Below are 24,089 nucleotides of genomic sequence, written 5' to 3'. Positions count from 1 at the left end.
GTTTATGAAGTTAAAGGAATGGATCCTCAGTTACCAAAGGCCAGCTCTGCCACCTTTTAAGAGGTGCGATCTGAACCTTTTGTAGAGTGATGTGTGAGGAAGTAGTTAAAGGCCTGATCCAGAGTGAATTGCTGTTTTTTTTATCCAGACCATAAACCGCCATGTTTTCAAGGGTTCTTTTGAGAATCCCATTTCTCCCGCTTCTCTTCAAGCATTGCCCTTCAGCTGTCACTTCCTCTTTCCTGTGAAAGGATGGGCACAACTCTTACTGGAAGACAGTACTGGCAACCTCTCAAAGTCTTGATTACACATTTTGGCTACAACCTGAAACTTCCATGTGCTTCCCTGAATTTTGGGAGGTTAAATGTCTTGAAATACTTTTTTAAAAATATTGTTTATTGGATGATTTCCAGTATTTTCCGTGGGCAGGAGTGCCATAAACACAGGGGTTTTTCAGTTTTCTCTGTTTCCTGTTCTCTTCCCTACTCCCCGAAACATCAATGTGTTTAATTTTAGATAGCCATTGAAAGAAAGTGAAGCAATTTAGTGTGCCAGGTTTGAAATCCCGGATCACCTTCCTCTGAACAGACAGCTTTGATCACTAGGCTGCAGCCAGGCTCCTTCTTTCTTTTTTTTACCTCCTAGCAGCATTCCTTAGCAGTCCACCATCAGCAGGAGGGAAAAGGAGAATATTTTCACACCCAATACCCAGCAGCTTTGTGCTTAGGATGCCTTAGGATGCAGGAACTAGGGATTCATCCTACTACTACTTCCTGAGGCAGAGGACTGTACATTTACCTCTGGCCTTCACCACAAAATGTGGAATTTAATCCACTACCTCTCTTCAAGAGGCAGAGACACAAAGTTACTTGCTTTGAGGCCCTGATCCAAATGCCTGTCTAGACATACCCCCTTCCTTATCAGCTGGCTCTAGGTCTCTCCTCACTGTATATTTAATTGTGTACAGATGTGTATATTCACTCTGTATAATATGCATATTTTAATGTAGGCTTTTTGAGTTACCCTCTGGAGGACATGGGCAACATCCGCCTCTGCTAACCTTTCAGGATATATCTATCATCTGCCACATTCCTCGAAGCATCCTCCCAAGAAGCATCATCTTTTCTACCCTGAAAAGTTGCCACGCAGGATTTGAGAGGACTGGGTTTATCTGGGAAGTTGGTGACCTGGTGGGAACTGCTATGGAGCAGTTCCCTGTAGTGGCTGGGTTCTGTGCAGCAGGAGAGGGCGCAGAGAGGAATCATGGACCCTGGAAACACTGGATTTGCTCTAGTGCTTTGCTGCAGATCTGGTGATAGCAGGAAGCCTGACAGACTCACCGTGCATGCACTTTACATTAGCTTTGTGTTTGTACAGTAAAATGTGTCCTAGAAACATTGAGGTTATCCTGTCCCTGCTACTGAGCACACAAGCACCTATTTCTCTCCTGCAAATGCCAGACAAAAGTGTGGTGACCTTGAGATAAGAGCTGCAGCTGTGTTTCTCATTCAGGACAATTTTTGCTCATTCCCTTCCCTGCCTGTCTTCCCACCCCCAACCCATTGAAATTTTTCTTGTATGTCTTTCTTACGTAAAGAAGCTTCCTAAACATCTCTGATATACATATTCAAAACTTTGAGGTACTTGGCACAATATAAATGGAATCCAGTAAGAATCAATTGAACTTCAGTAAAACCACCGTTCAGAATTGCTCCTTTTCACTTTGTGTAACAGGAACTGCAAAAATTATGAAGTATTTCCACAGTGCAATGAGTATGTTTTGTCCTACTTCCCTTTTTCCAGTTCTGAATAATACATACAGCCCACTTGTTACCTTGTCCTCTTGTAAAGAGCTCGATAAATCTCTAAAACTGGTATTGTAAAGCTGAAACCACTTTAAAGATTGCCTAGAGTTAAAATTAGTGATTATATTGTAGTAGGGCCTGTGCATATCCCAAGAATGGACTCCTGCTCTAACAACATGCAGCATTGAGTTAGGTGCAGTTTCTGTCCCAAAGAAGTCACAGCCCAAGTAGACCAAGTAAGGGTACAGTAACAGAATATATAAGCAGTGTTCACAAATGTTATGATGACTTAAAGTGTGTTTACCCCTTAATTCCTTAGGAGGGATTTGAACAGGCAGAAACAGCAACAGGCTGAGGAAGGGGAGGCTCAAGATATGAGAGAAGAAAAGGGAGGAAGTGGATTCTGAGAAGCTACAGGGTCAAGGCTCTAGGAGATGCACAAAAAGGGGAGGTGGAGTAGAGTCATGTCAACATCTATCTAGACCAGGGAAGTACCAGAAAATAGCAAAATAATCCATAGATGTCATTAAGCCTGCAGTGGAAGTGGGCTGCTGAACCAGCTGTGGCTGCATCAATGGGTCTTAGCAGCTGGCTGCACTGCAAATCCATTATCCCCCCAAACCTGAACAGAAGCAAAGGGTTCACTCCCACACAGTTATGGATCTGGGGACTCATCGTCCTTATTTCTTACTTCCATCCCAGTCCTGTGTAGGAACTTGGGTTTCCATTACATAATGAAATACTCCCAATGTGTTTCAAAGTAGCTTGCTGCCTAGTGCATGACATGTTGGAAGAGATACATGCTGAGTAGTTTTAGAAAACAAGGTACTGTTCATTCTTTCTGAAGAACCGCAATTACAGATTTAGTAACAAAATTCCATGATTATTAGGTAGTTACTTAAATGTACTTATAGTACTTTATTCTTTGAAATGTGCAGGTCATATCTTTGATTGCTCTGTTTGCTTTGCCAAGATTTCTGTAGTGCAAATAGGGAAACTGTCAGGCAAGAATATTTTTACAGTTTATTTTTCTTTCTCCTCTGAAGGTCAAATGGTCTTTCCTATATATAGCTGCTATGGTGGTTGAGGATTAATTCTGAGGACTTTTGAGACTATACCTGTGAAATGTGCCATGTTTTGAGAGGGATACCTTGTGCCGGTTCCTGTCTCAGGGCTATTCTTGTCCTTTGGCATTGTAGTCTTTATTAAGGAGGAAGGGTAAGTTCAGTCCTTGTGTTTAAATCCTCAACAATTTCCACTTCTGAGGTTCTGAGAAAGCAAAAGGTGGGAAAGGAAAATGAAAGGGCAAAGTAAATAGCCCCAAATGAACTGGGCAACTCCAATCTTTCTTCATTTTGCAGCTCAGTACAACCTACAACATAGTTTGATATCTGCTAGTCCAACACCAGTTAACTTCATAAAGGTCCACTCCTTTTTGGAGAGCTCTGACAATATAGAAAAAAGACAGCAAGTTGCCTCCTTAGCCAAGAATCTTCCTGGAGAGACAAGGACTAGAAATCTCCATGCCCTCTGGGCTTAAGATCCAAAGTCTTTCTCCAGTCCTGATACAGTTGGGCAGAGCTCTTAAAAAATGTATTAACACTATATTAACTCTGTATCTTCTTTTTTTGTTTGTTTGTTTCCCCTGAGTCTCTCCAACCTTATCTGACCATTGTGTCCTGCTCAGATTTGCTCTGCCTTTGCATTTATGTTTGAAATATATTTACTTTGGTAACAAAAGTCATGAAGCTAAGCCTGTAGAACAGAACTTTCATATTAAAGGAAGAGACCAGTGGATTGCCAGGTTTCCTAGCTGAACAGTGTTAGCAACCCTCATTTTGGATACTTATCCTTTGAACATTTGGTAAGCTGAAGAGCATTACAACTCTGAAGGAATAAATCCTCCAGCCTGAAAAGTTAAGTCAGATGTTCAGAAAGGTATTGGTTTCTGTTCATAACAGCAGGGGAAAGTAACCATGATCTTGACAGTATCTGGGTTTCTTGGATGCCAGGAACATATTCCTGTCCTCTTCTTTCACTCACTGGTGGCTGCCTCGTTTAGCCATGACAAACCACTGTAGAGATTTGCATAGGCTCAATAGACTTCTTACGTATTCCCCTTCTTTTTGCTGCTTAAATAGCATGTCTGTGTCTAGTGGTATGTCATCCTTTCACAGTTCTTAGATTTATCAATTTGTTAAATTTTCTAAATGATACTGTTTACCAGAGATCACAAGATAAACAGGGGTTCCATTATTTGATGGTATGACTGGTACATATAACAGTCTTTGTAATTTTCTGTTGCTTGCAGGATGGCAGAAGTATTTCCTACCATACATAAAACCTAAAAAAAAAAAAAAAAAGGTTTAATTCCTTACCTTTAATGTAGGCTAGTGAATATGCTGGTGCATGGTGTCCTCATTTGCAATTCTTAGGACTGGAAATAGTTTCATAAATAGTTTATTTTCTGTTTCACTTTCATGCATATGCATTGGGAAGAGAAAGAAGAGTGCCAGCAATATTGTGTGATCAGTAATTCGTGTCAGATGAGAAGTGGGAATGGATTGAGGAAAACCTCTGAGTCTGGTTTTGGTGAAATTTCTTGTTCAGTTAGAAGAGAATAAAACCAGTTCTGATAAAGAGGAGATTTGCCTGCCCTTGAATTCCCTTAACACTCACACCATATATTCCTGTGTCACAGATTTTGGTGGTTTATTATTTCATCCAAGCATGTTCCATCTTTGAATTTTGATCTTACTCTTTTTATGCTGTAACAGTTCTTTTCTCTGTTTTTCACAGACTGTTTTTGAGAGGAACTGTCAATCTGATGACTGTGCTGCTGATTTGAAACTTCAGGGTAAATTATTGCTGTCTAGGTGAGTAGGTAAACTTTTTTCTTTCTTTCTTTCTTGCAAGCTAGTATGCCATTCATTTTACGTAATATGGCACTGAAACATCAGAATACAAAGACACGCATTTTATATCCAGACTAGAAGGATGATGACAGTGATGCCGTCTTTAGTGCAGAAGGGTCTTGAGATGTACACAGAATATGAACTCCTGAGCACATACAGAGCAAGACACCTTCACGTCCTCAATCACAATAGACAAAATTGGAGGAAAAAAAAATAGCATAGCAGAGAGGGGCAGGGAAAGTAAAGATGCATGCCCAAATCAAGTACCAGTGTGGACCATGTAATTTTTCAAAGATGATAAAATACTGTTTATGACATGGTAGGAGTAAAACTGCCTGCAGAAAAGCATTTTTGTTCAGAAAAAAATGTCACATGGAAGGTTAAAAAAACCCCTCAGAACATGGTAAATTATTCTCTTCAACTTATCTTTTTCTGAACCTGTAGTTTTGCTAACTCTACTGAAATACTGCTCCCTTTGTCAGATTCTTCTAGTTAGCAATTTAGAGAGGGGTGTCTGATTTCACTTTCTTCTGGGATAATAAACCTCATCAGATAGACCAGAGGTGAAGTTTATGTTCTGTCCCTTATGACTGGTGATCCTAGGAAAATGTCTATTGTTTTGCCAGGATGTAGTTATTCAGTTTCGGGATAAATCAGGCTAAAGGTGAACTTTACACATCACTTCTGTTTCCCTTTTTCCAGCACGGTTTTAGAGGTGGAAGTGCTGATGCGAGTTATTTAATTGTGTGCCAGAGGTTTTGCTGTATCTGTGTGCCTTTCTGTGAAATGATTTGCTTTAAGGTCAGGAAGGAGATAGGAAGAGATTCCCCTGCTTTAGGAAAGAAAAAAAAAAAAAAAAAAAAAGAGGAAGAAGTAGTAGGAGATATACACACAGTTTATGTAAGTCTACAGCATGCTGTAACCCTGCCTGGAAACAAAACTGAACCAAAGTCAAGTATAAGAAGTTACAGATTTCTCCAGGCAGGACTGAAGTCCACAGGAATGTTTTGAGGGATTGGCTGGGAGAAGGGTTACATCTCAGGTTGCGGAGTCCAAGCTTTGACTGTGATTAGTCTGGATTTTTCACCTTTCGCTTAATCTTTGCGGTGAGCAAAATTTGTTGAGAGCTGGAGACATGTCTGTGTGGACTAGGGAAGCCAGTGAGGGATTTTGTCCTGCAGTTGAGAAATAATCAATACAAAGCAAGAGACAAGTCCTAAAAACTTGTCAGTCAGTGTATAGTAATCACAGCAGTTAAGAGCTGTATTTGCAACTGGAGCGTTAAACTGTTTATTTTTACGGCTGTTATTTACGTTATCTTGGCAATTTAAAAGCCACAACTGTCAAAAAAAGCTTAGTATATTCAAATACAGTTTCTATGTTTGTATAGAAAAACGTTGAACACATGCTCTCAAACCTTCTTTATCCAGCGACACACTGAACTCCTGTTTGAAATAAACAGGATGTCGTCAAATCCATCAAGCCTGCAAAGAATGGGTTTTCTTTAGCTAAAGGGCTGTGTAAGCTTCAGTTATTAAGAAACATAACACAATGGGTATCTCTGAATAAAACAGATCATTATTATTATGTGTAAAAATACAAAAACATGCTATCATGCTATGGATTCTGATTTTAGAGAAGTGCCTGTCTTGAAGAATATGGTATTTTTTCCAGCCCCATGTGTTTTGTGCTAAAGAATCCTATCAGCATTTTTCCATATTATTCCTGTTTATGCTAAGTCTGTGTACCAGGCTTTTTTTCTTTGTAGAAAGAGCAAAAAATGTGACTTGTTTGTTACTATCTGCACTAATAAATTGACTTCATTGTTAGCAAGGTTATCACAGAATGGCAGGGGTTGGAAGGGACCTCTGGCCAACCCCCCTGCTAAAGCAGGTTTACCCAGAGCAGGTTGCACAGGACGTTGTCCAGGCGGGTGTTGAATATCCCCAAAGAAGGAGACTCCACAACCCCTCTGGGCAGCCTGTTCCAGTGCTCTGGCAATGCCTTTGTCTAAATAATCATCTCTGACTAAATTGGGTGGACTTATTATTGGAAAAAATGCAATTAATGGCACACAAATACATTGGATTGAAATAAACAGGATGTTTGTGGGAAGGCAGCGGTAAGTGCTGTCTGTCTCTCAGACCTGCTGCAGCTCTTTGAAGATGTCTACTGGATGTGTTCAGGGATTGGGCTTGCAAAAGACTCTTACTAAGATTTTTCACCAAATGTTCACAAAGTAAGTTGCCCAGGTCTGAAAGGAATGGCACCTGAGCATTACTACCTTATTAAAAGGAAGAGTAAATAGTTTGTTTTCCTGCTGGAGAAAACTCCACAAGTGCTTGTGCGGGGGCCAGTGGTATTCAGCATATTCGTAAATGATCAGGGAAATAATCTGCTAAAAATGAATAGCAAGGTGATAAAGCTTGCTAATCTTACTAAACTATTTAGAGCAATGAAAGAACAAACAAGGAGGTATGTTTTTGCAAAGCATGTGATTAATCTGTGGATTTTACTGTTGGGGATATTATAAATGCTGAGAGTTACATGGTAGAGAAATGGCAAATATGAATGCTGGAAGCTGCAGAAATATATCAGCAAAATATCACTTTGTGCTTGCCTTGCTCTTCCATAGGCCTCTTGCTTTTAGACATGGTTGCAAACAGGGCACTCTGCTAGATGGACCAACGTGGTCTGGCTGTTCCTACACACTTTTCATGAATTTGTAGCTTGTTAGAGCCAAAAGCTGTGGAGAGCACTATATATTGTAAGGTATAGTTCTGTCCATCACTAAATATACAATATGCTTTCAAACGTGTGCTGGTTAGAGCATATTATGTGCATAGGAATTTAGCTCAGATTACATTATCATCGAGAGAATTGCTTGCTGAGGTCACTCTTATGAGCTCAGGAACTGCACAAGCTACTCCAGTTTAGAGTTCACCTGGGATGCGTTTGAATCACTAGAATTACCCAGTTAAAAGATTGCACCCAGCTTTGAAGATGCCAAACCTGCATATCAAATGACTAATAGGAAAACCAGACTGTGCTGGGAAGAGCTAACCAGGTCTGCTCTGATTTTGCTTTTTTGGGATCCTCCTTCTCTTCTTAAAATTTATTCATGTCCCCTCAATTTGGGAGCACTGCACTTTGATAAATAAGAAATAGACAGCCTGGGATGTTAACCTTGGTCTAGGTAACGACCTAATATGTGGCCATTTACCCAAAGTGCTCAAAACAAGCAAATCTGCATGCCTAAGTTAGAAACTTCACTGCTCTTCTGACCAGATGTGATTGGGTTTGCCTCATTATTTCCTGTTGTCGAGGTGCTGCTGCATGTGGAAACGGGGCTGCTGGGTAAGCTGAAACCCTCCACTGTGAAGTTGGAGAAGAGGGTAGGGTAGGACTGCTTGAAAGTGGGTGATGAGGAAAAAAACCTTAAAGCCTTCTAACTCCATCTGGAAGCTTTTGCAAAGATTTGGGAGGGTTGTGGTGATTCCGGTATTCTGGTTATTTTAAAACTTCTGTTATAGTGAAAGGTGTCCTTGGAGGCTTGGGCTGAAGATCAGGGTAACATGCTGTACTGGAGTGAAGAAGAGGTAGAATGCATTTATTCTGGAAAGAGAAAGGTTTGTTTTCCATTAACAGATGAATCTCTTTAAGGCTTGTCCACCTTCACTAGCATCAGTTTGCATGTAAACCTATCCCAACTTCCCTGAAGGGACTGTGGAACGAAGGAGCCAAACTCTTCCTGCTTGTGGCAGATGGCAAGAGGGGTTAGAGTCATGGCCTTGTGGCTTGGCAGGTTCAGATCAGAGACTTGGAAAAACCTTCTTGCGTAGGCAGTTTGTGCTGCATGGGAATAAGGTGTTCAGAGATGGTGTGCTCTGCCATCCTGGATTTCAGGACTTGGCTAGATGAGGTCCCCGCTGACCTCATCTGTTGCTGGCAATAGTCCTGTGTCAAGGAGGATGAGGATAGGTTGTATGACCTCTAGAAATCCCTTCCAACCAGTTTTTCTGCAGTTTTCTGACTTGTCTTGAGGTAAATTCCCTCTGCAACCTGAGCAAAATTGTCTCAGCAAAAACCAGCTCTTTGCCAACATTGAAACACCTGCCTAAGATGGTTGTGGGTGTCTTCCAGCACTGTGGCTGAAAACCTGCCTGTGGGGCTCGTCACCTCTTGATGATGGCACCTCTGCCAGTAAGAACATGCAGCATCATGAGAAGGGACAGTAATCTTGAAGGCTGGACCTGGCAAAGCAAACTGTGGGGATTTAACTTTCTATGTTAGACATTACAAGATAGCACATAGAGACAGCTACAGTGGTGTGTGCTGGTATTGCTGCAAATGGTCTTTTTAGTGGTTGGCCTGGACTTACTCATGGGAGTATGAGTGTTGTTAGTCTAAAACTACAGATGGCAACTTAAGAGTAAGGAAAAAGGAGCCACAGCGTGTGCTGGGGACTTGGTGAAGGCAGTGTTGGGAGAAGGAGCAGAAGCAAGGCGTTTCATCTTTGCAGTTCTGACTGTTTTCAAATCCATTTTTCTTAAAGAATAAACATGTGAGGTTTTGGCAGCACAGAGCAGAGAGACTACTCCTTGCCTCCCCTTCAAAGAGTCTCCAGTGTTAAATCTTGCAGCTGTCATAGGAGATAACGAAATCTGGCCCTATCCGTGCAGTAATGGCCCTGTGTTGGGGAGGAAGAGGGGGGAGATTTCTAAAGGAAGAGACATAAAAGTATCTGAGTCTTAAAAGTATCTTAGTGTAAAGAAGGTATTTATGTATTGCATACAGGTAACTTTAATGACACAACCTGAAACAATAAGAGAAATAGGAATAGAATGTTTTGCAATAAACTTAATTTTTATGGCCGTAGCTTTGGGGCAGCAATAGGAAACTAGTTTTCTTTTCCAGCAATCCAGTACTGAAAAGCAAAGTGTAATTAAAGAGTGTTCTGTTAGCTATTATTTTCAAATATTGTTTAATATTAAAAATATATTTATTACGTATCATGCTTGACTTCAATGTCTTGCTCTGTTTTCTCAGCACAGCAAATGTCTTTTCCATCAGGTATCTGGAGCAAATAGCACATTTTTATTGAGCCTCTCCGAAACTACTTATTTCAAAGCTGAACTGCATCTGTTTCCTCAAGATGTGCTGGGGGAAACTCTGAAGTGGGTGTTCTGTAGATTAGACCTCCCTGCCTTTAAAATCTGCTAATCCACTCCTCTGGTACTTTATATGGAAGAAAAGCGCTCTGGTCTTTTAAGATCCTGAAAGTGCTGAGGGAGCAGGGTTGACGGGAACACACATCTTGTCTGACATACCAAGGCAGTTTCAGGTCCTGAGCTGATGCCTGTCCATCTGACTGGCACTCTGCAAGGGAAATGGTAGTCATCAACCCCTGCTTAGGCTGTAATGGGAACCAAGTGAAAACCATGGAGAAGACATCTGAGTAACAGTGAGGGTGTTTGAAAAAACAGACTTTCTTCCAGCTATAATAAACAAACCAGCTAAAAAGACCAGAGCAGAATGGGTGGTGGCTTCCTTGCAAGATGCAGCTAGGAAGGAAATCCTGTATGGCTGTGTAAATATACTGACAGCCCGTGTGTTGCGATGAATAGGGCCGTTTTACCAAAACCAAACAGTACAAGAAGAAAGATGATGTTGCGGCATGTCATGTAGCTGCTGTGTTTCAGCACAAGCTGTGCGTGTGGTGCGTAAATCAGGTTGTAAACACAGGACTATGAGCCCCCTTGGATAGAAAATGCTGTAATAAATAGTGCTATAATAAATATTACAGCAGCAGAAAATCCTGTAATAAATATTGCTATTCCTGAGAAGGTTCCAGGAGGAAGTCTGTCTTCCATATATTTATGTGACATGAGGTTACCCTTCATCCGTCATTAAAAATAGAATTACTCACCCATTGGAATGCTTCTGAGTGTATGTTTGGCTGTTTGGAATAAACAGCTTGCTTTTACGTGTTGGTTTAGAGCATCCTTAATGGCCAGCATTCGTCAGACTCAAATTTATGTTCTTCCCCTACAGACTGGCTGGGATTCCCATATATACTGCTGCATATTGTTTATTTTGGAAATGTGAAATTGCAAGCAAAAGTCATAGTAAGCCAAAGGGGTGACAGGTGCATTATGCAGAAATTTTCAAGGTTTTTCAAATTGTGGGGTTTTCTGAGTTGGAGTCAATACTTTCACAAGTTCTCTTGTGGAATGGGATTTTTGAGAAATGCCCCTTTCCAGGTGAAAGGACAAGTTTGTGACCTGGGCTATTTCTGCTTCTGTTGGTCCCTCTGGAATTAGCCAGAGAATGGACAAAACCACAGTCTGTCAAAAACTTAATTGACTTTGAAATGTTTCCATTTTAATGAAATGGTAATTTATGAAGAAAAAGTGTTTTCCAGTATCTTCTGGTCAGCTCCACAGAAGTGTTTTTTTTTCCAAATACATTCCTTCTGTGACTTACTAATGATTAACATGTTTTCTGCGAATGCTCCTTTTGTTTCAGTGATCACTTTTGTCTTATGCATGGCTCTGCATTTGATAGGCAGGTAAATAATTTGATGTGATGTTTTGGGATGCAATCTTGAAGTACCTAATCCAGGCCTCCCTGAAAAGACAGGGGAGAGTGTGCACCACCGCTCCCAACCCTTGAGCTTACAACTCTGAAGTTTATAAGCATATTATTTGTATTAGTGAAGAATGAATAATTTCACATAGGTGACTAGCTAGGCAACTGCAACACTGGTTGTTCTGCAAATGATGTGTATAGAGGCAAGGATGAATATGCTCATGGACCTACTAAAATCAGTGGAAGGGCTCTCTCTGGTTCACTGGGCACATCATCGGACATTAGGCACCTGGATTTGAAAAATGAACCTCAGCAGCTTCATATTGATTTGTCAAATTATTACAGAACCTGAGCTGAAGGAATCCAGAAATTGTAGATAAAAACATGTGTTATGACAGCTTTGTCCAATTTGCTTTTCACCAGCACAAGATGTAATGGCACGGAACATAGGTTAGTGCAGTAACAGTGCAGAAAGTCAGTGTCTTCTGAAGAAAGGAACAATAACATAACATTTTGATCAGAAAGTTCAAAAACTTTTCGCGTGTATCTCATGAATATAGTAGTGTTTTATAAAAAAAAGAATTAATAAAGTTTTTTACTGATCATAGGCTTTTGCAAACCCATGGAGAAAAGCTACAAGTCTGCGGTTTAAAGCTGTTTCGTAAATTTGACCAGGCTCACGCCTCAGCACTTATCTTCCTTTGATCACACAACGGGGATTTGTTTCCAGAGAGGCCTCACGTTTCATGGCATGCCCGTTGTGGTTTTATGCCCCTGAAGTGCATCTTAACAAAACAGTCATGATGAGGAAAAACAATATCCTTTCATTTGGAGCTTAATTACATGCTCTGATAATATCTGTTTTTCCCTTCCTCTTCATTCATAGCAGATGAAGAATTTGTTTTCACTTATTTTATCTTTCATTGAACAAACACTTCTTTCAAAAATATTTTTGACATTCTGTTTATCTTAGACAGGCTACCCTAAATAGCCGAGCTGCTCAGATGGAGCTAATTTTCTGCTTTACAAAAAACAACCAAAGAAAAATGGGCAAATGCTATGGTTTAAAATTTCTAGCACTAGGAAAGTGGTCTTGAGCTTTCAGTCAAGACCTTGTGTGTATAAAGCTGGGTGTACCAACATGGATATTCCCAGCTCTCGGGACACAAATACGGAGCCATGACTGATCCCACTGCAGTCATGTGCTGCCCACTGGTTACTTGGTCCTACCCCAGTGCTGTCCTAACCTGTGATCCTTTAAATTATCAAAAAAGTTATTTGCAGGGAGAAAAGAACTACAAAACATTGGAAAAAAGGATATGAGTAGATTGCTTTGTTTTCTCAGAAAGTCATACCAAGTTTCACATTGTGATTTAAGTGATTTCATAAATTATAGTGAGTTTAATGTTATTTCAAAGTATTTTGCTGCACTGTAAAGGCTGCAATGAAAAAGATGCTTATACCATTTCATGTATATTAGTACATTTGTAATTCTGTTTGGAATTTAGTCTTTTCTGTGAATCCAGGAAGCAGAATTCTGATTTCTAATTTATATTTAATTTATTTATCTTTTACCTACAGACAGTTGTTAGTATATTGAATGCTGGGTTTGAGAGGCACATGGTAAACTTTGTTGTAGCTCATCCAGGACTGGATTTGCAGTTTCCCAAAAGGGCTGCCCAGCAGAGCCCACAATTACTCAGGATGTAGCACAAGTTGCAGTGGGAGCATCACCTTGGGAACAAGCGAATGTTTTCCCTTGTTGAGGGTGAATGGGGATGAAGGAATGGTTTCTTGATTTCCATGTGGTTAACTGTGCTCAGAGCTTCATAAATCTCTCCCAAAATAAGTCAGTCCAGTTTGATAGCAGTGGGCAGTCCTGTTCCTTTTGAACACATGGTGATTGAACCCATATGGATGGTGGTGGAGCCATCAAATGGTGAGTGGTACCAAACCTCAGTAGTCCACATCTCATACATGAATACAGATTCTCAATCTCTATTTTCTAATACAGACCACTGATGATCATTCAGGGATACTGTACAAACCAGTCTTGTCACTTCTTAAATGCTGGTTTTGTTTTGTAAGAACCACTTGACTGTATCTACTGGAGTAGGATTTTGCGGTTTATTTTTTGAACTAGACCCTAAAGACCTGTTCTTTCATATAATTTGAATTTTTTGCTGAACTGATGTATAACCTGGCCCTCCTCGTGATCATCTCAACATCAGTATTTTATGGACCTAAGATAGTTTAAATCACCATATTGTTTCTTGCTCTAGCAAATGAAATGTCAAGCTAACAAAACAAAAGCTTAACCTCAGGCAGCACCCATCATACATTAGCTGCCTCCAGAGGTGGAAGTTCTTGATGCTGTACAGACCACACAAGAAGCAGATGCATCATTGTTTTGTATTTGCAGAACACATCTTGGCTGATGAATACATATATATCTATACGTACATACATATACACATACTCTTTGTGATGCAGCTACGTGAACTTTTTCTGTAGTATGTCCTGTGATTACAAAATCTGGTAAGGCAGAGCTTCCTCGCAGGTCACCAGGTAAATAGTCATGCTGGTTTTGCATGAGCTATGGAGCAAATATGCTGATATGGGTATACATTGCTTATCATGTTTGATATTTAGACATAACTTGCTCCTGACGTATAACAAAACAAATTTCCTAAAGTAACAAACCTGTACTGTTCCTAATGTTTCACTTCTGACTAACTGCCTTTTATTAACATCTGAAAGTGACTGCTGGATAGGGCATTGGTCTTTTCCTCCCTCATCGATGCTCAGCTGAGTATACTTTTTAAATTACATATTGCACCCCACCATCCCAGGAATGGGACAAGCAACTGAAGCTATCTAATAATAGATCTATTTCTGAAGGCGTAAATTCTGTGGTAAATACATGGTTTACATGACGGCTTTGTTAATTATCTAATTCCTAGAGACAGTATGTCAGAAAGTGTTACTGATTCATCCTCAAATTTCAGGGCCAGATCTGTGGTCAACAATCACCTGTTTTAACAGAGCTCTTCAAGTATTTTAACAAACAGGAAAAGCATAGAGGCTGTGCGTCACGTCAGGCTGGTGCGTGCAACTTTCAGTTATGTGCCTGGTACCACTTATCTTTTGCATTTCCTTCTGCCACTAGTAACGAGTTTATGTGTGTGTTCCAACCTTAGGATGCTGTCTTATACACACATGCAGGGACAACTTTGTCCCTGGAGCACAGTACCATTGACTTCAAGTATGCTGCTTGTCATTATAAAAGATGTTGCTTTGTATGTGTGTCTTCAAAGGTGAAAGATTAGATTAGAACTTCTGTAGATGTTGTGCTTTGTATTGCTTTCATGTGACAGTTTCATAAAACAGGGTAGCTCCATTTAAACCAAAAACTGCTCCCTGGAGTAAATACTGTGTGAAAACAGAGGCGGCTCTTTCCCCATTGATTCTTCAGTTCTGTTTATAAAGGATTGGGAACATCTGGGTATAATTGAAATTACTGATAATAATAAAAGGCACCAGATTTCTGTCGTATGATAAGGGGCATTTTTATGTGGATATTGTGCCCTGCTCAGTCCTTTTTGCTTAAAAGTTTGAAGACATGGGTGGTTGAGAGTTACATCTGTTGTGTAGTTGTGGGGGAATTTATGTGGAGAAACTAAATTTGGGGGAAAGAGGACAGTTTCCAGAGAAGCTTTGAATATATGGTAACTAGCTGTAACTAGAAATCACTCTGTTGTTTCAATACCATAATAAAGAGCAAAAATGATTTTCTAGAGTGTTCCCCCCCCATTGTTTACTGCTCAAATACATTCATTTTTAAACTTAAAGTGTAGGAAATATGGAAAAGGTGTCATATTCCTAACTTGCAAAATATATGGGCACTGAAGCACTAGAGACAGCAACTCTGCTCCAGAAGTCACAGGGAGCCATACTGGTACGATACTATTCCCAAACTGTGCTCTGCTGACACAGAACCTCAGTTGGCCACTCCTCGAATTCTCTGTTATGTTTTTCCCATCACATTCTGTTATCTGCTACTCAGAGCACACTGGAAAGTTTCCACTTGAGAAATAGAAATAGAAAAGACCATTAATGAAATGATCTGATGGACTCAGTTTACCATAACTGGCTTAGTGCGTCTCAGATGATAGGCTGTGGTCATCAACTGCATGAGGTCTCTTAGCACCTTTGCGAGCGTAGGCTTAAGTGCAAGAGGGGGAAGACAGCAACTCAGCTAATGCTGAGAATAAGTCAGGATATCTTGAGTGTTTGGCCAAGCCCTTAGTGTAGATTGGCTGTGAACTTTGCAGAGCAAATTGACCTTGAATGCACATGCGATGGCAAGACCCTGTAACCAAGTGGTGTAAAATCCAATAGCTTTGCTCCCTGTGGGGTTGTTAAAATTTTTGACTTGGTTTGGATTTGTTTATGGGGCTGCTAGCTCTCAGTTCTGCACTGAGACATTAAATGAATTCCCAGAAGATCAGCTGAGGGTTTCAGCTTTTCATTGGCCTTTGAGGTTTAAGTATTTGCAAAACTCCTCCCAAAGTTCAACTGACCCTGGAGCCTGTGATAAAAACCCAACAGGAGAAAGGTTTTCAGGGTTGATGTAAAAAGTCTGTGAAGACAAAATTAATATTGAAATATCGTAGTTACTGCAAAGACCAACTGTAATGCTGTTTGGTGAAGGTAGAAGTCTGTTTGGATCTGTCACAGGACCAACGTTGTTCACTCACACCTTTTACTGATTTAAAAGCAAAAGGTGGGACTCTAATTTCATCTGATGGAGATGGAGGACAGATTGGACTTCAGTTGTTTCAAGCATTTTTTCTGACTTGCATTCTAACTGACCCCAGCTGTAACTTCCATTGTCCATCAAGCAATAGCAGTGATTTATCCATGTAGGTGTCAATTTGCCATAAGCAAAGAAAGGCTCCTAATATAAAAGGGAAAGTCAGTGACCCAGACTAACGGGGTAAGTGCAACCCCATCACATTCCTTGCCCTGTGTATGATCTGTGCCGGCTGAGAGGCAGTGCTAAATGCTTTTTCAATTTTTTTAAAAATTCTCTCTAGTGCAGGAAATAGAGAAATATGTCCCTGCGTACCTTTTGGAATGCAGATTATGTCTCCCCTGACCCACGTTAATAACAACAGCAGCATCTTGGGGGGTGGGGAAATGAAAATTGCAGATCTTTTCAGTTTGCCTTTCCCAGCTGGTCTTTCTTCCCTCACTGACCATAGTGTAATGATGTGGCGCAGGCATTAACAAAGAATGTTAAAGCATGCAAAAAAGACGATACTTGTTTTATCTGGAATTCAGTTTCCTTCTCTTAATCACTTAAGAGGAAGATGTTAAATATTTCTATTTACAGTTGATGTGTAGTACCACACCCAGTGAATTTAAAACCATGGTAGAATTTTAGAGCCTGATTTTCAGAATTGCTGGTTACCTGCAAGTCTGGGTCATGTGAATGAAAGCTGCAGGTATTTAGTACTTCCAAATGTCAAACTTCTTTCCCTTTCCATGCAAACATTGATAGCTTGACATTTTTCATGTGCCTGTACATATATATGTGTGTACAAATGTGGTTGCTTATATATAATGTATATATACGTCTACAGTCTACCCAGAACTTTTTCTCAATTCATTGTTTATGTGTAGTACCTGATGTAATGAGATGGTGGTGGTCTGTCCAATTAAGTAATTATACCTTGATATTTCTTCTCCTTCTCTTCTTTCTTCTCTCTTTTTTTTTTCTTTCATTTTTTGAGTCTCTTTTTACTTTTAGCCTCCCTTCCCTGATGTGAGCAAGGATACAAGGGCCATGGTGAGGATGTTGGCAGCTTCATAGTTCTCCTCCAACGAAAGATAAACTGAAAGCCGTTGCTTGATTACATTTCTTTTAAATTGTTTGACATACCTTCTTGAGATGAAGGGGTGGCTTTGGTTTATTTCCTTGTTGCTGGTGGGTGACAACAGTTCTTTAGTTGACATATTTTGACTTGGCAGCTGGGCTGCTTAATGCATGGCAGGCGTGGGAGGAGGATGGCATGGGTTTGGCAGCAGAGCGGCTCCAGCAGCCTGACCGCGCCCCATGACGTTACTCTCTCAAGCAGCAAACAGGACCTGGGAGCTCCCCTGTGAACAGGGAGATTCCTAATCCTCTTCTCACTGCAAGTGAACCTGATTCATTCCAGATGTACACAGATTTAATGACTCAGAAAGCTGCTCTCTTGAAATGGGACTTACAGCACAGTCTCATATAGTCTTTCAGAGGAAGAACTGAACTCCTCTGCCAGCCTAAAATGAGTGAGGTTTTTCAGAGTTTATTAGTGTGTGAATTTTGTGTAGGAGCAACTACAGTGTGCTCTTAGAAAGTGGGGTTTCTTTCTCTGCTGAGGAAAATGTTGTTATAGACATCATTTTGGTATGAAGCACTTTTAACAGAGGAATGATAGCTTTAGAAAGGAGTAACACAACCCAGTGGCATTTTTTTTGGCTTTTTTTTTTGTGGGTTTAGTTTTAAATAGGATTTCATTCTGAGTATTTTTTTATTATTCAGTAGGAATTGATTGTCTTGTCTTCATGCTAAATCTCAAAGTGCTGCTACTACCAATTCAGAGAGGATGCTGTAGCATGTGTTGCATTTAGTATCAACCCTGCATAAGATAAATATCTTGTAATGTTCCTTCGCTTACTGAAGCAATACTTCCATATTTTGCTAATGGGTTTTATAGATGCAGATTCGGTTTTGAAGTGATTGCAAGAAATGAGATTATAAAGTTCATGAGAATAATTCATGGTAATAAATGGTTGTTTTATTTCTTTGCTTCCAAATATGCACTTTTGATTATTAGAAAAATTAGCAGATTGTTTAGCATTTTCATAATTTGTCTGCTTTTCAATAGTAAACGCTGAAGTTGGGGCCAAAAGGTTAAATGCTTTCAAGTACTCTCATATAGTTGTGCCATTAATTTGATATATAAGGAGCAACAACTCAGAAGATTTGGACCTCTCAAACTAGTTTTGCAGTCAATCCTGTGTTGCATACACTTTCACAAATGTTTATTTGCACTGATAGTTGACTATCTGTCAACTATCTTTCTAAACTACAATATTTAGAAAGTAAGTGTCCAATTATCACTAGGGTTGGTGTCTGCAGTTGATCGTAAGTGTGAGAAAGCAGACACATTTCCTGGAGACTTATATCTGCCTCATAAGAAGCTCTCATTGAACTGTAAGGCATAATTTTTGGCTTAATAAATGAAGAGCATCAGAAAAGAAGTACAGGAAACAAATATGCTATAAATATTGACTGTGTTGCATGCAGAAGTTACACTCACAATCCACAGCCACATATATTTCACATTATGTCTTACTGTACTTTTATTTCCTAGACCTGCAGATCTGTGCATTGATTTTATATTTTCTTGTGATTTATCTTTAGCCTTTATTCCTACTTGTTAGCTCATCTTCTGGACAGCCCAATATGATTAAATGTCAAATAATAAATGTGTGTGTATGAATATTTATGTTGCTGTGATGCCATTTTACAATAGTGTATTGATTCGTGATACATAGCTGTCATTTTAATTCAACCGTTCCCTTGGTATTCCACTATAGAAGATGACTCCATCATGTTAGGTCCAGCATAAGCACCTGAAGAAAAATTAGTCACATTCAGTGGACAATTTCCATACATTTTTCCACTTACACCAGTTTCTGGATTTTATTTGACCCTCTTTTCCATTTTTTCTATCCATAACACAACTCTAAGAAGATTCTTCAGAAAGTTACTGGAATGTTAGAATAAGTTTGAGTTATTGAGGGACAAACTGAAATAGCTTGTGTATTTGAATGTGGGCACAATATCTTGCACGTGTTGCATTTCCCCTGTCCAATTACTTTACAGTCTTCAACTATTTTATTCTCATATTTTTATTACCTTATTAACAATAAGTCACATGAAATAGTTCCGCTTGAGGATCATGGGTTTTCCTTACAGTCACAAAAGGCAGTGTCAGAACCAGGACTCAGGAGCTGCTCATTCCCAATATGGCCCCCTGCACCATGCATTGGCCATACAGCACATTCCTGAATTCCAGCTGCCAAGCTTTTAAGCAGCTGAGTTGTGATGCTTCCATAGCAGGAAGAAAGAAGGACCAGAGTGTGAAAGTTGCCCAGAGTTAAACCAGTGTAACTGTTTCTGCCTACAGTGTTGATGACAAAACTGCCTACCTGGCCCTGGGAGCGGTGAGGAACATCTCACTTAACATTTCCATCTCTAACATTGGGGATGACGCCTACGACACCAATGTTTTCTTCAATTTTTCTGGGGAGCTCTTCTTCATCAAAATGTGGCAAAAGGTAAGAAAGGCTAATCTTGCTCTCAGCAAGTCTCTTAACTTTAAGCCAACTTAATTGCAAGATGTAGGGACAGGGGGTGGCCTGGTACACACTGCTGAGACATTTGGAAGTTATTTCTTGTTACACTGGACTTGAATTTCTTCCAGGCTCTTTACTGAGTTTTTTTATTTTGTGGGTTTCATCTGTGTAAATCACACCCTTTGTGTTTCTGTAGAAGACACAGCACTGTTGTTTGGGGTGCGCTAATGAAAAACAAAAACTGTTTGATTGAGATATTAAGGTATTAAGAGGTAGAAGGAGACTGGTTTGGAAACTGGTAGGGTACCAAATGTCACTGCAATACAAAGGGTACCTCTAGTTTGAGTGGTGCCACATTGCACTCAGCAGTCCTGATCATCTCCTGACGTGGGCTCCTAGGTTTTCTCCTTAGTGAAACCAAAATACAAAGCTGTTATTTGCTCATGTCCTGGTGCAAGTTTGGGTTGTGGCAAGGGCACATCACTAAATCCAAGAGCTCAAAAGTGCTTTTAATTTCACCCGCATGGAGTCAGGTGAATATTTTGAGTTTTAGTCTCTTTAAATTGAGATTGAAATACTGAGATGTTTTCATTAGTATGAGTTCATTTGGAGGTAAAATTGTTGAAATACAAACACTGAATTGGGCTTTTTGCGAACTGATGGCGGCAAAAGCTGTCTGAGTGCACGTAATGTGAAAATAATTGTGCAAAATGGGAGCTGTATAATCATAACAACATTGTCTGTCTGTTCCTGCTTTTCACGGTCATTTCTCTCTCTCCCAGAGCTTCGCAAGCTATAAAAGCAATATTAAAAACAGTAGTACAACTGTTGCAAAGTATGGGATTAACTCAGTCCATTGAACCAATGACATTTTGCCATTATTTGTCATGTTTTATGATAGATTTCAGTTATTATAAACCTCTTAAATTAACTCATTACATAATAAACCAAAATATGTTAATTTCTTATACATGTTAATTCTTTTAGTGTTCAGTTTTGACTACTATGTTTAATACACTTGCAAGCATCAGAAAGTTGTCTTTGTATTATAAGTTTAATTTTCAGACATTATGTGCTGGAAGTATACTTCAGTATTATGTGCTGATACTTACCAGAGATCCATAGTATACTTCAGTATTATGTGCTGAAGTATACTAAGTATACTAAGCAGGGGATCACACAGAAATGCCTTATGCCAATACACAACTTCTCCTTAATGGAAGTTTTATGTAAAGATTTTCAGGGTCTGGCCCAACTCCCATTGAAGTCAGTGGGAGGGTTTCCATTCCTTTGCACTGGAAAAGAAACAAAGCTTGATGCGTGTTCTTTTAAAAGGTTGTTGTGGGTTCTTTTTTTCTCTGTGCTTACATGTTGAATATTTTACACACAAGGATTAACTGGAACACGAATTGCCTTCATTGTTCTTCTTGGCCAACACTGTGAGAGAACAAGCTGAAGATGATGTGCTGTTTCCCTTGGTATTTTACCTTGAGCCTGGGTCTGTAGCAGACTTGAAACATCTGTGCTGAATGCTGTCTAGAAGGAGCAGTTTCTGGAAGCAGATGACATTGTTGTAGGGTTATCTCACTACTCAGTGTGTCTTCTGCTAATAGAAGCTAGCATTTATTTAAGAAAAAAAATACAGCACACATCAAGGAAGCATGTAGGCTTCCTTCTTCCTTAGGTCTTGCAAACAGGATCAGGGTATAGTCTGCTTGATTGATTTGGTAAGGTTTGGGTTTTTTTCTGATAATTATTTTAGTAACAGTTTTGGAAAAACAAGTCACAGGTGTGTTGGGCTGTTTTACTTCCTCTCAGCCAGCTTTTGCTTTAGGACAAACTAATTTGGTCTCGCCATTTGTCCAGTTAGGAAACTGGATTACGACCTTATAGCCTCAATTACAGTGTTACGTTTTCCCTAAGCTCTTTGAACAATGATTCTTTTGTAAAATATCACAGCCTCCATGTTTCATAACCTACTTCCATCCCTTGACATCTATGCATAATATGTACTGTGCGTGTACTTTAAATAGATTTTGTTCCTGGTTGAACATTGCCCAGGCAAAAATCCAGAATAAAAATGATGACTCCTAAGATTTCCCTTAGTGGAGCAATTTTGGAATTAAAAGCTTCTTGTTGTGGGAAACTTTCAGCAGCAACTGCCTTTTAATGAATAATGCGAAAGTGGAAGAGAATGGTCTCTTCCATGTGGTTGCTTGATCCTTTTTCTGCAAGGTGACTCCGAGAACGATGATTGCGTGCTGGGCTTTTGTAACCTATCTCTGGAGTCCTTTCAAGATGCTGTGAGTCCCATGTGTGTTTTCCCTGTGTCCCCAGTGGGGACATTTCTAGCAGATTCAGTGTGGGTTTGTTTCTTTCTAAGAATTGGTTACAATGAAACCTGACAATGCAAAAGTTTAACGCTGGATTTTTTTCAACAGAGTTACTGAGACAAAATGCCACATCTTGTGTTTGAAAAGAAATGGGGTGGCCTAGCTCAGGGTCAGAGTGGAGCTAGCCCCTCTCCTTTCTGGGCACTTGAGATTTCATGAGACATGGTGGATAGGGACACTGCCTAGAGGACAATCAGCCATTGGAATAAATCTCCCCAGGGAAGTGGTGGATTCCCCAACACTGAATGCTTTTAAGATTCGGCTGGACAGGGTACTGGGCCGTTTTGTCTAGACCATGCTTTTGCCAAGAAAGATTGGATCCTTAATGTCCCTTCCAACCTGGTATTCTGTGATACCTGGCAAGGCTTTGCTGCATCTCTGCAAGGTGAAAAAGCATACGCCGACTGATATTTAGGAGACTCCACCTATTCCACTGTCTGATTTTTCCTGTTGTGCTGCAGCCAGGCCTCCCTGTCTCCATGGACAAAGCCCAGTGTTTTCTTTCCATAGCTCCTGACAGACAGTCCCTCTCCAGTATGCAGCACCGGCTGACTTCTCATTCCTGCCTGCACTCCCCGTAGCACTTTTAACTCTCTCACCACTACTGCCCTTTGAACAGGCTGTCTTCACTAAGATATCACTGTCCTTCTGCACCCAAAGCGTCCCTTCACACTTTTTAAATACAGGGACTTTTCTGGGGAAATGGCCATGTAACTATAAAATACCAAAATTGTTAACTGGTGAAATTCCTGAAGACTTAGGATACAGCTGTGGATTTTATCTCCAGTAGCTTAGTGTGCAAATTCTTTTCCTTTATGTTTACATTTACTGCCTTACAGTTATGCCAGTTATTGTACCTCTTATTGGACATGACAACACTTTTGTTATGAAACTTATTTTTCAACTTCTAAATTTGGTGGGGTTAAACTGTTTGAGGTGGGATTTTTGGAAGCCAATTACAGTTCATGTTGCTTATTTAAAATAAACATTCAGCTAAAATGACAAAGTCCTTTCAAGGCTGGGCTGAGGCTGGGTGTGGTTTTGAGAGATTGGTGAAGATTGGACACTGATAAACTCCTGTGCACAGTTTCAATCTCTCAGTCTGTGAGAGCGGGTTGTTTCACAGGTGCGTGGAAGTACTGCACTGCAGTGGCTTTCAAAATGTGTCCACTCAGAAAAATATTCCTTCTGAAATACAGAAAGTTTAATCATATTCTCTTCAAAAAAGAAAAGAGAGAGAAAGACACCTCACCTGTTGTCTTAGATATTTTTTTTTCTTTACTATGTTGACAAAGAAATCTTGGTCCCCTCTTCTGTGTAGAGCAGATTTTTTTAATGTTGAGGGGTTTTTTTAAACCTTAAAGTTGATTGTCCCATAATCTTAATTCAGCTTCAGGAAAACATCCTACTTCAGAGTCTAAAAAAGCCACTTAACAGAGGTGATACCACTTTCCTACAGAAGAATGCAGAGCGCTGCTGTGTGCCGAGTCTGGAAAAAGAATTAAAAGCTATTGCTACTAATTTCTACAGCCTTTCACATCGATTGGAATTGCTTCCTGGCTTGTTGATGTCACCAATAGGCATTTTGCTAACCGTTTGTTAGCTGCTGTTCAGTGCAGAGGAGTATTTTCAGTACAGTTGCAGAAAAAGCACGGTAAGCTTCCTGGCAGTGGCAGTTAACATGGTTTATTAAATCAGCTCAGATATGACATGAGATTTTATAGCAATAGTATAAAGATAGCATCTATAACATAATAATAGTAAAACAAACAGCAATAACCCAAAATGTATAGTATTAATCTGTCACTGCTCTTCAAGGGCTGGTGGGAATCTATCAGCTAACCCCATTTCAGCGCTGGTTACGGAGAGAGTAGGTCAGGAAATCCCATTGCTGACTGTCATTTCCAGCCGTGGGTTGTTCCTAAATTTCAGACAGGCCCTGGCATCCAAGGCCAGCTGTGTGTAACATTCCT

At 40.0% G+C, this 24,089-nt stretch overlaps 1 protein-coding gene across 1 annotated transcript in view; it reads left to right on the top strand.

The window, feature by feature from the left end:
• Positions 1-24,089, top strand: part of ITGA9 (integrin subunit alpha 9) — a 213,392-nt gene that overhangs the window by 113,652 nt on the left and 75,651 nt on the right. Inside the window, exons 16-17 of the mRNA XM_035898145.1 lie at positions 4,605-4,681; positions 19,555-19,705. Of these exons, the coding sequence (XP_035754038.1) occupies positions 4,605-4,681; positions 19,555-19,705 (228 nt within the window). The remainder of the gene's footprint in view (positions 1-4,604; positions 4,682-19,554; positions 19,706-24,089) is intronic.

This window comes from Egretta garzetta, unplaced genomic scaffold (assembly GCF_000687185.1).
Source record: "Egretta garzetta isolate BGI_Z169 unplaced genomic scaffold, ASM68718v1 scaffold670, whole genome shotgun sequence".
In the NCBI taxonomy this organism is placed as follows: domain Eukaryota; kingdom Metazoa; phylum Chordata; class Aves; order Pelecaniformes; family Ardeidae; genus Egretta; species Egretta garzetta.
Note: the sequence above shows the minus strand (reverse complement) of the source record. Positions and strands in the feature narration are given on the sequence as shown.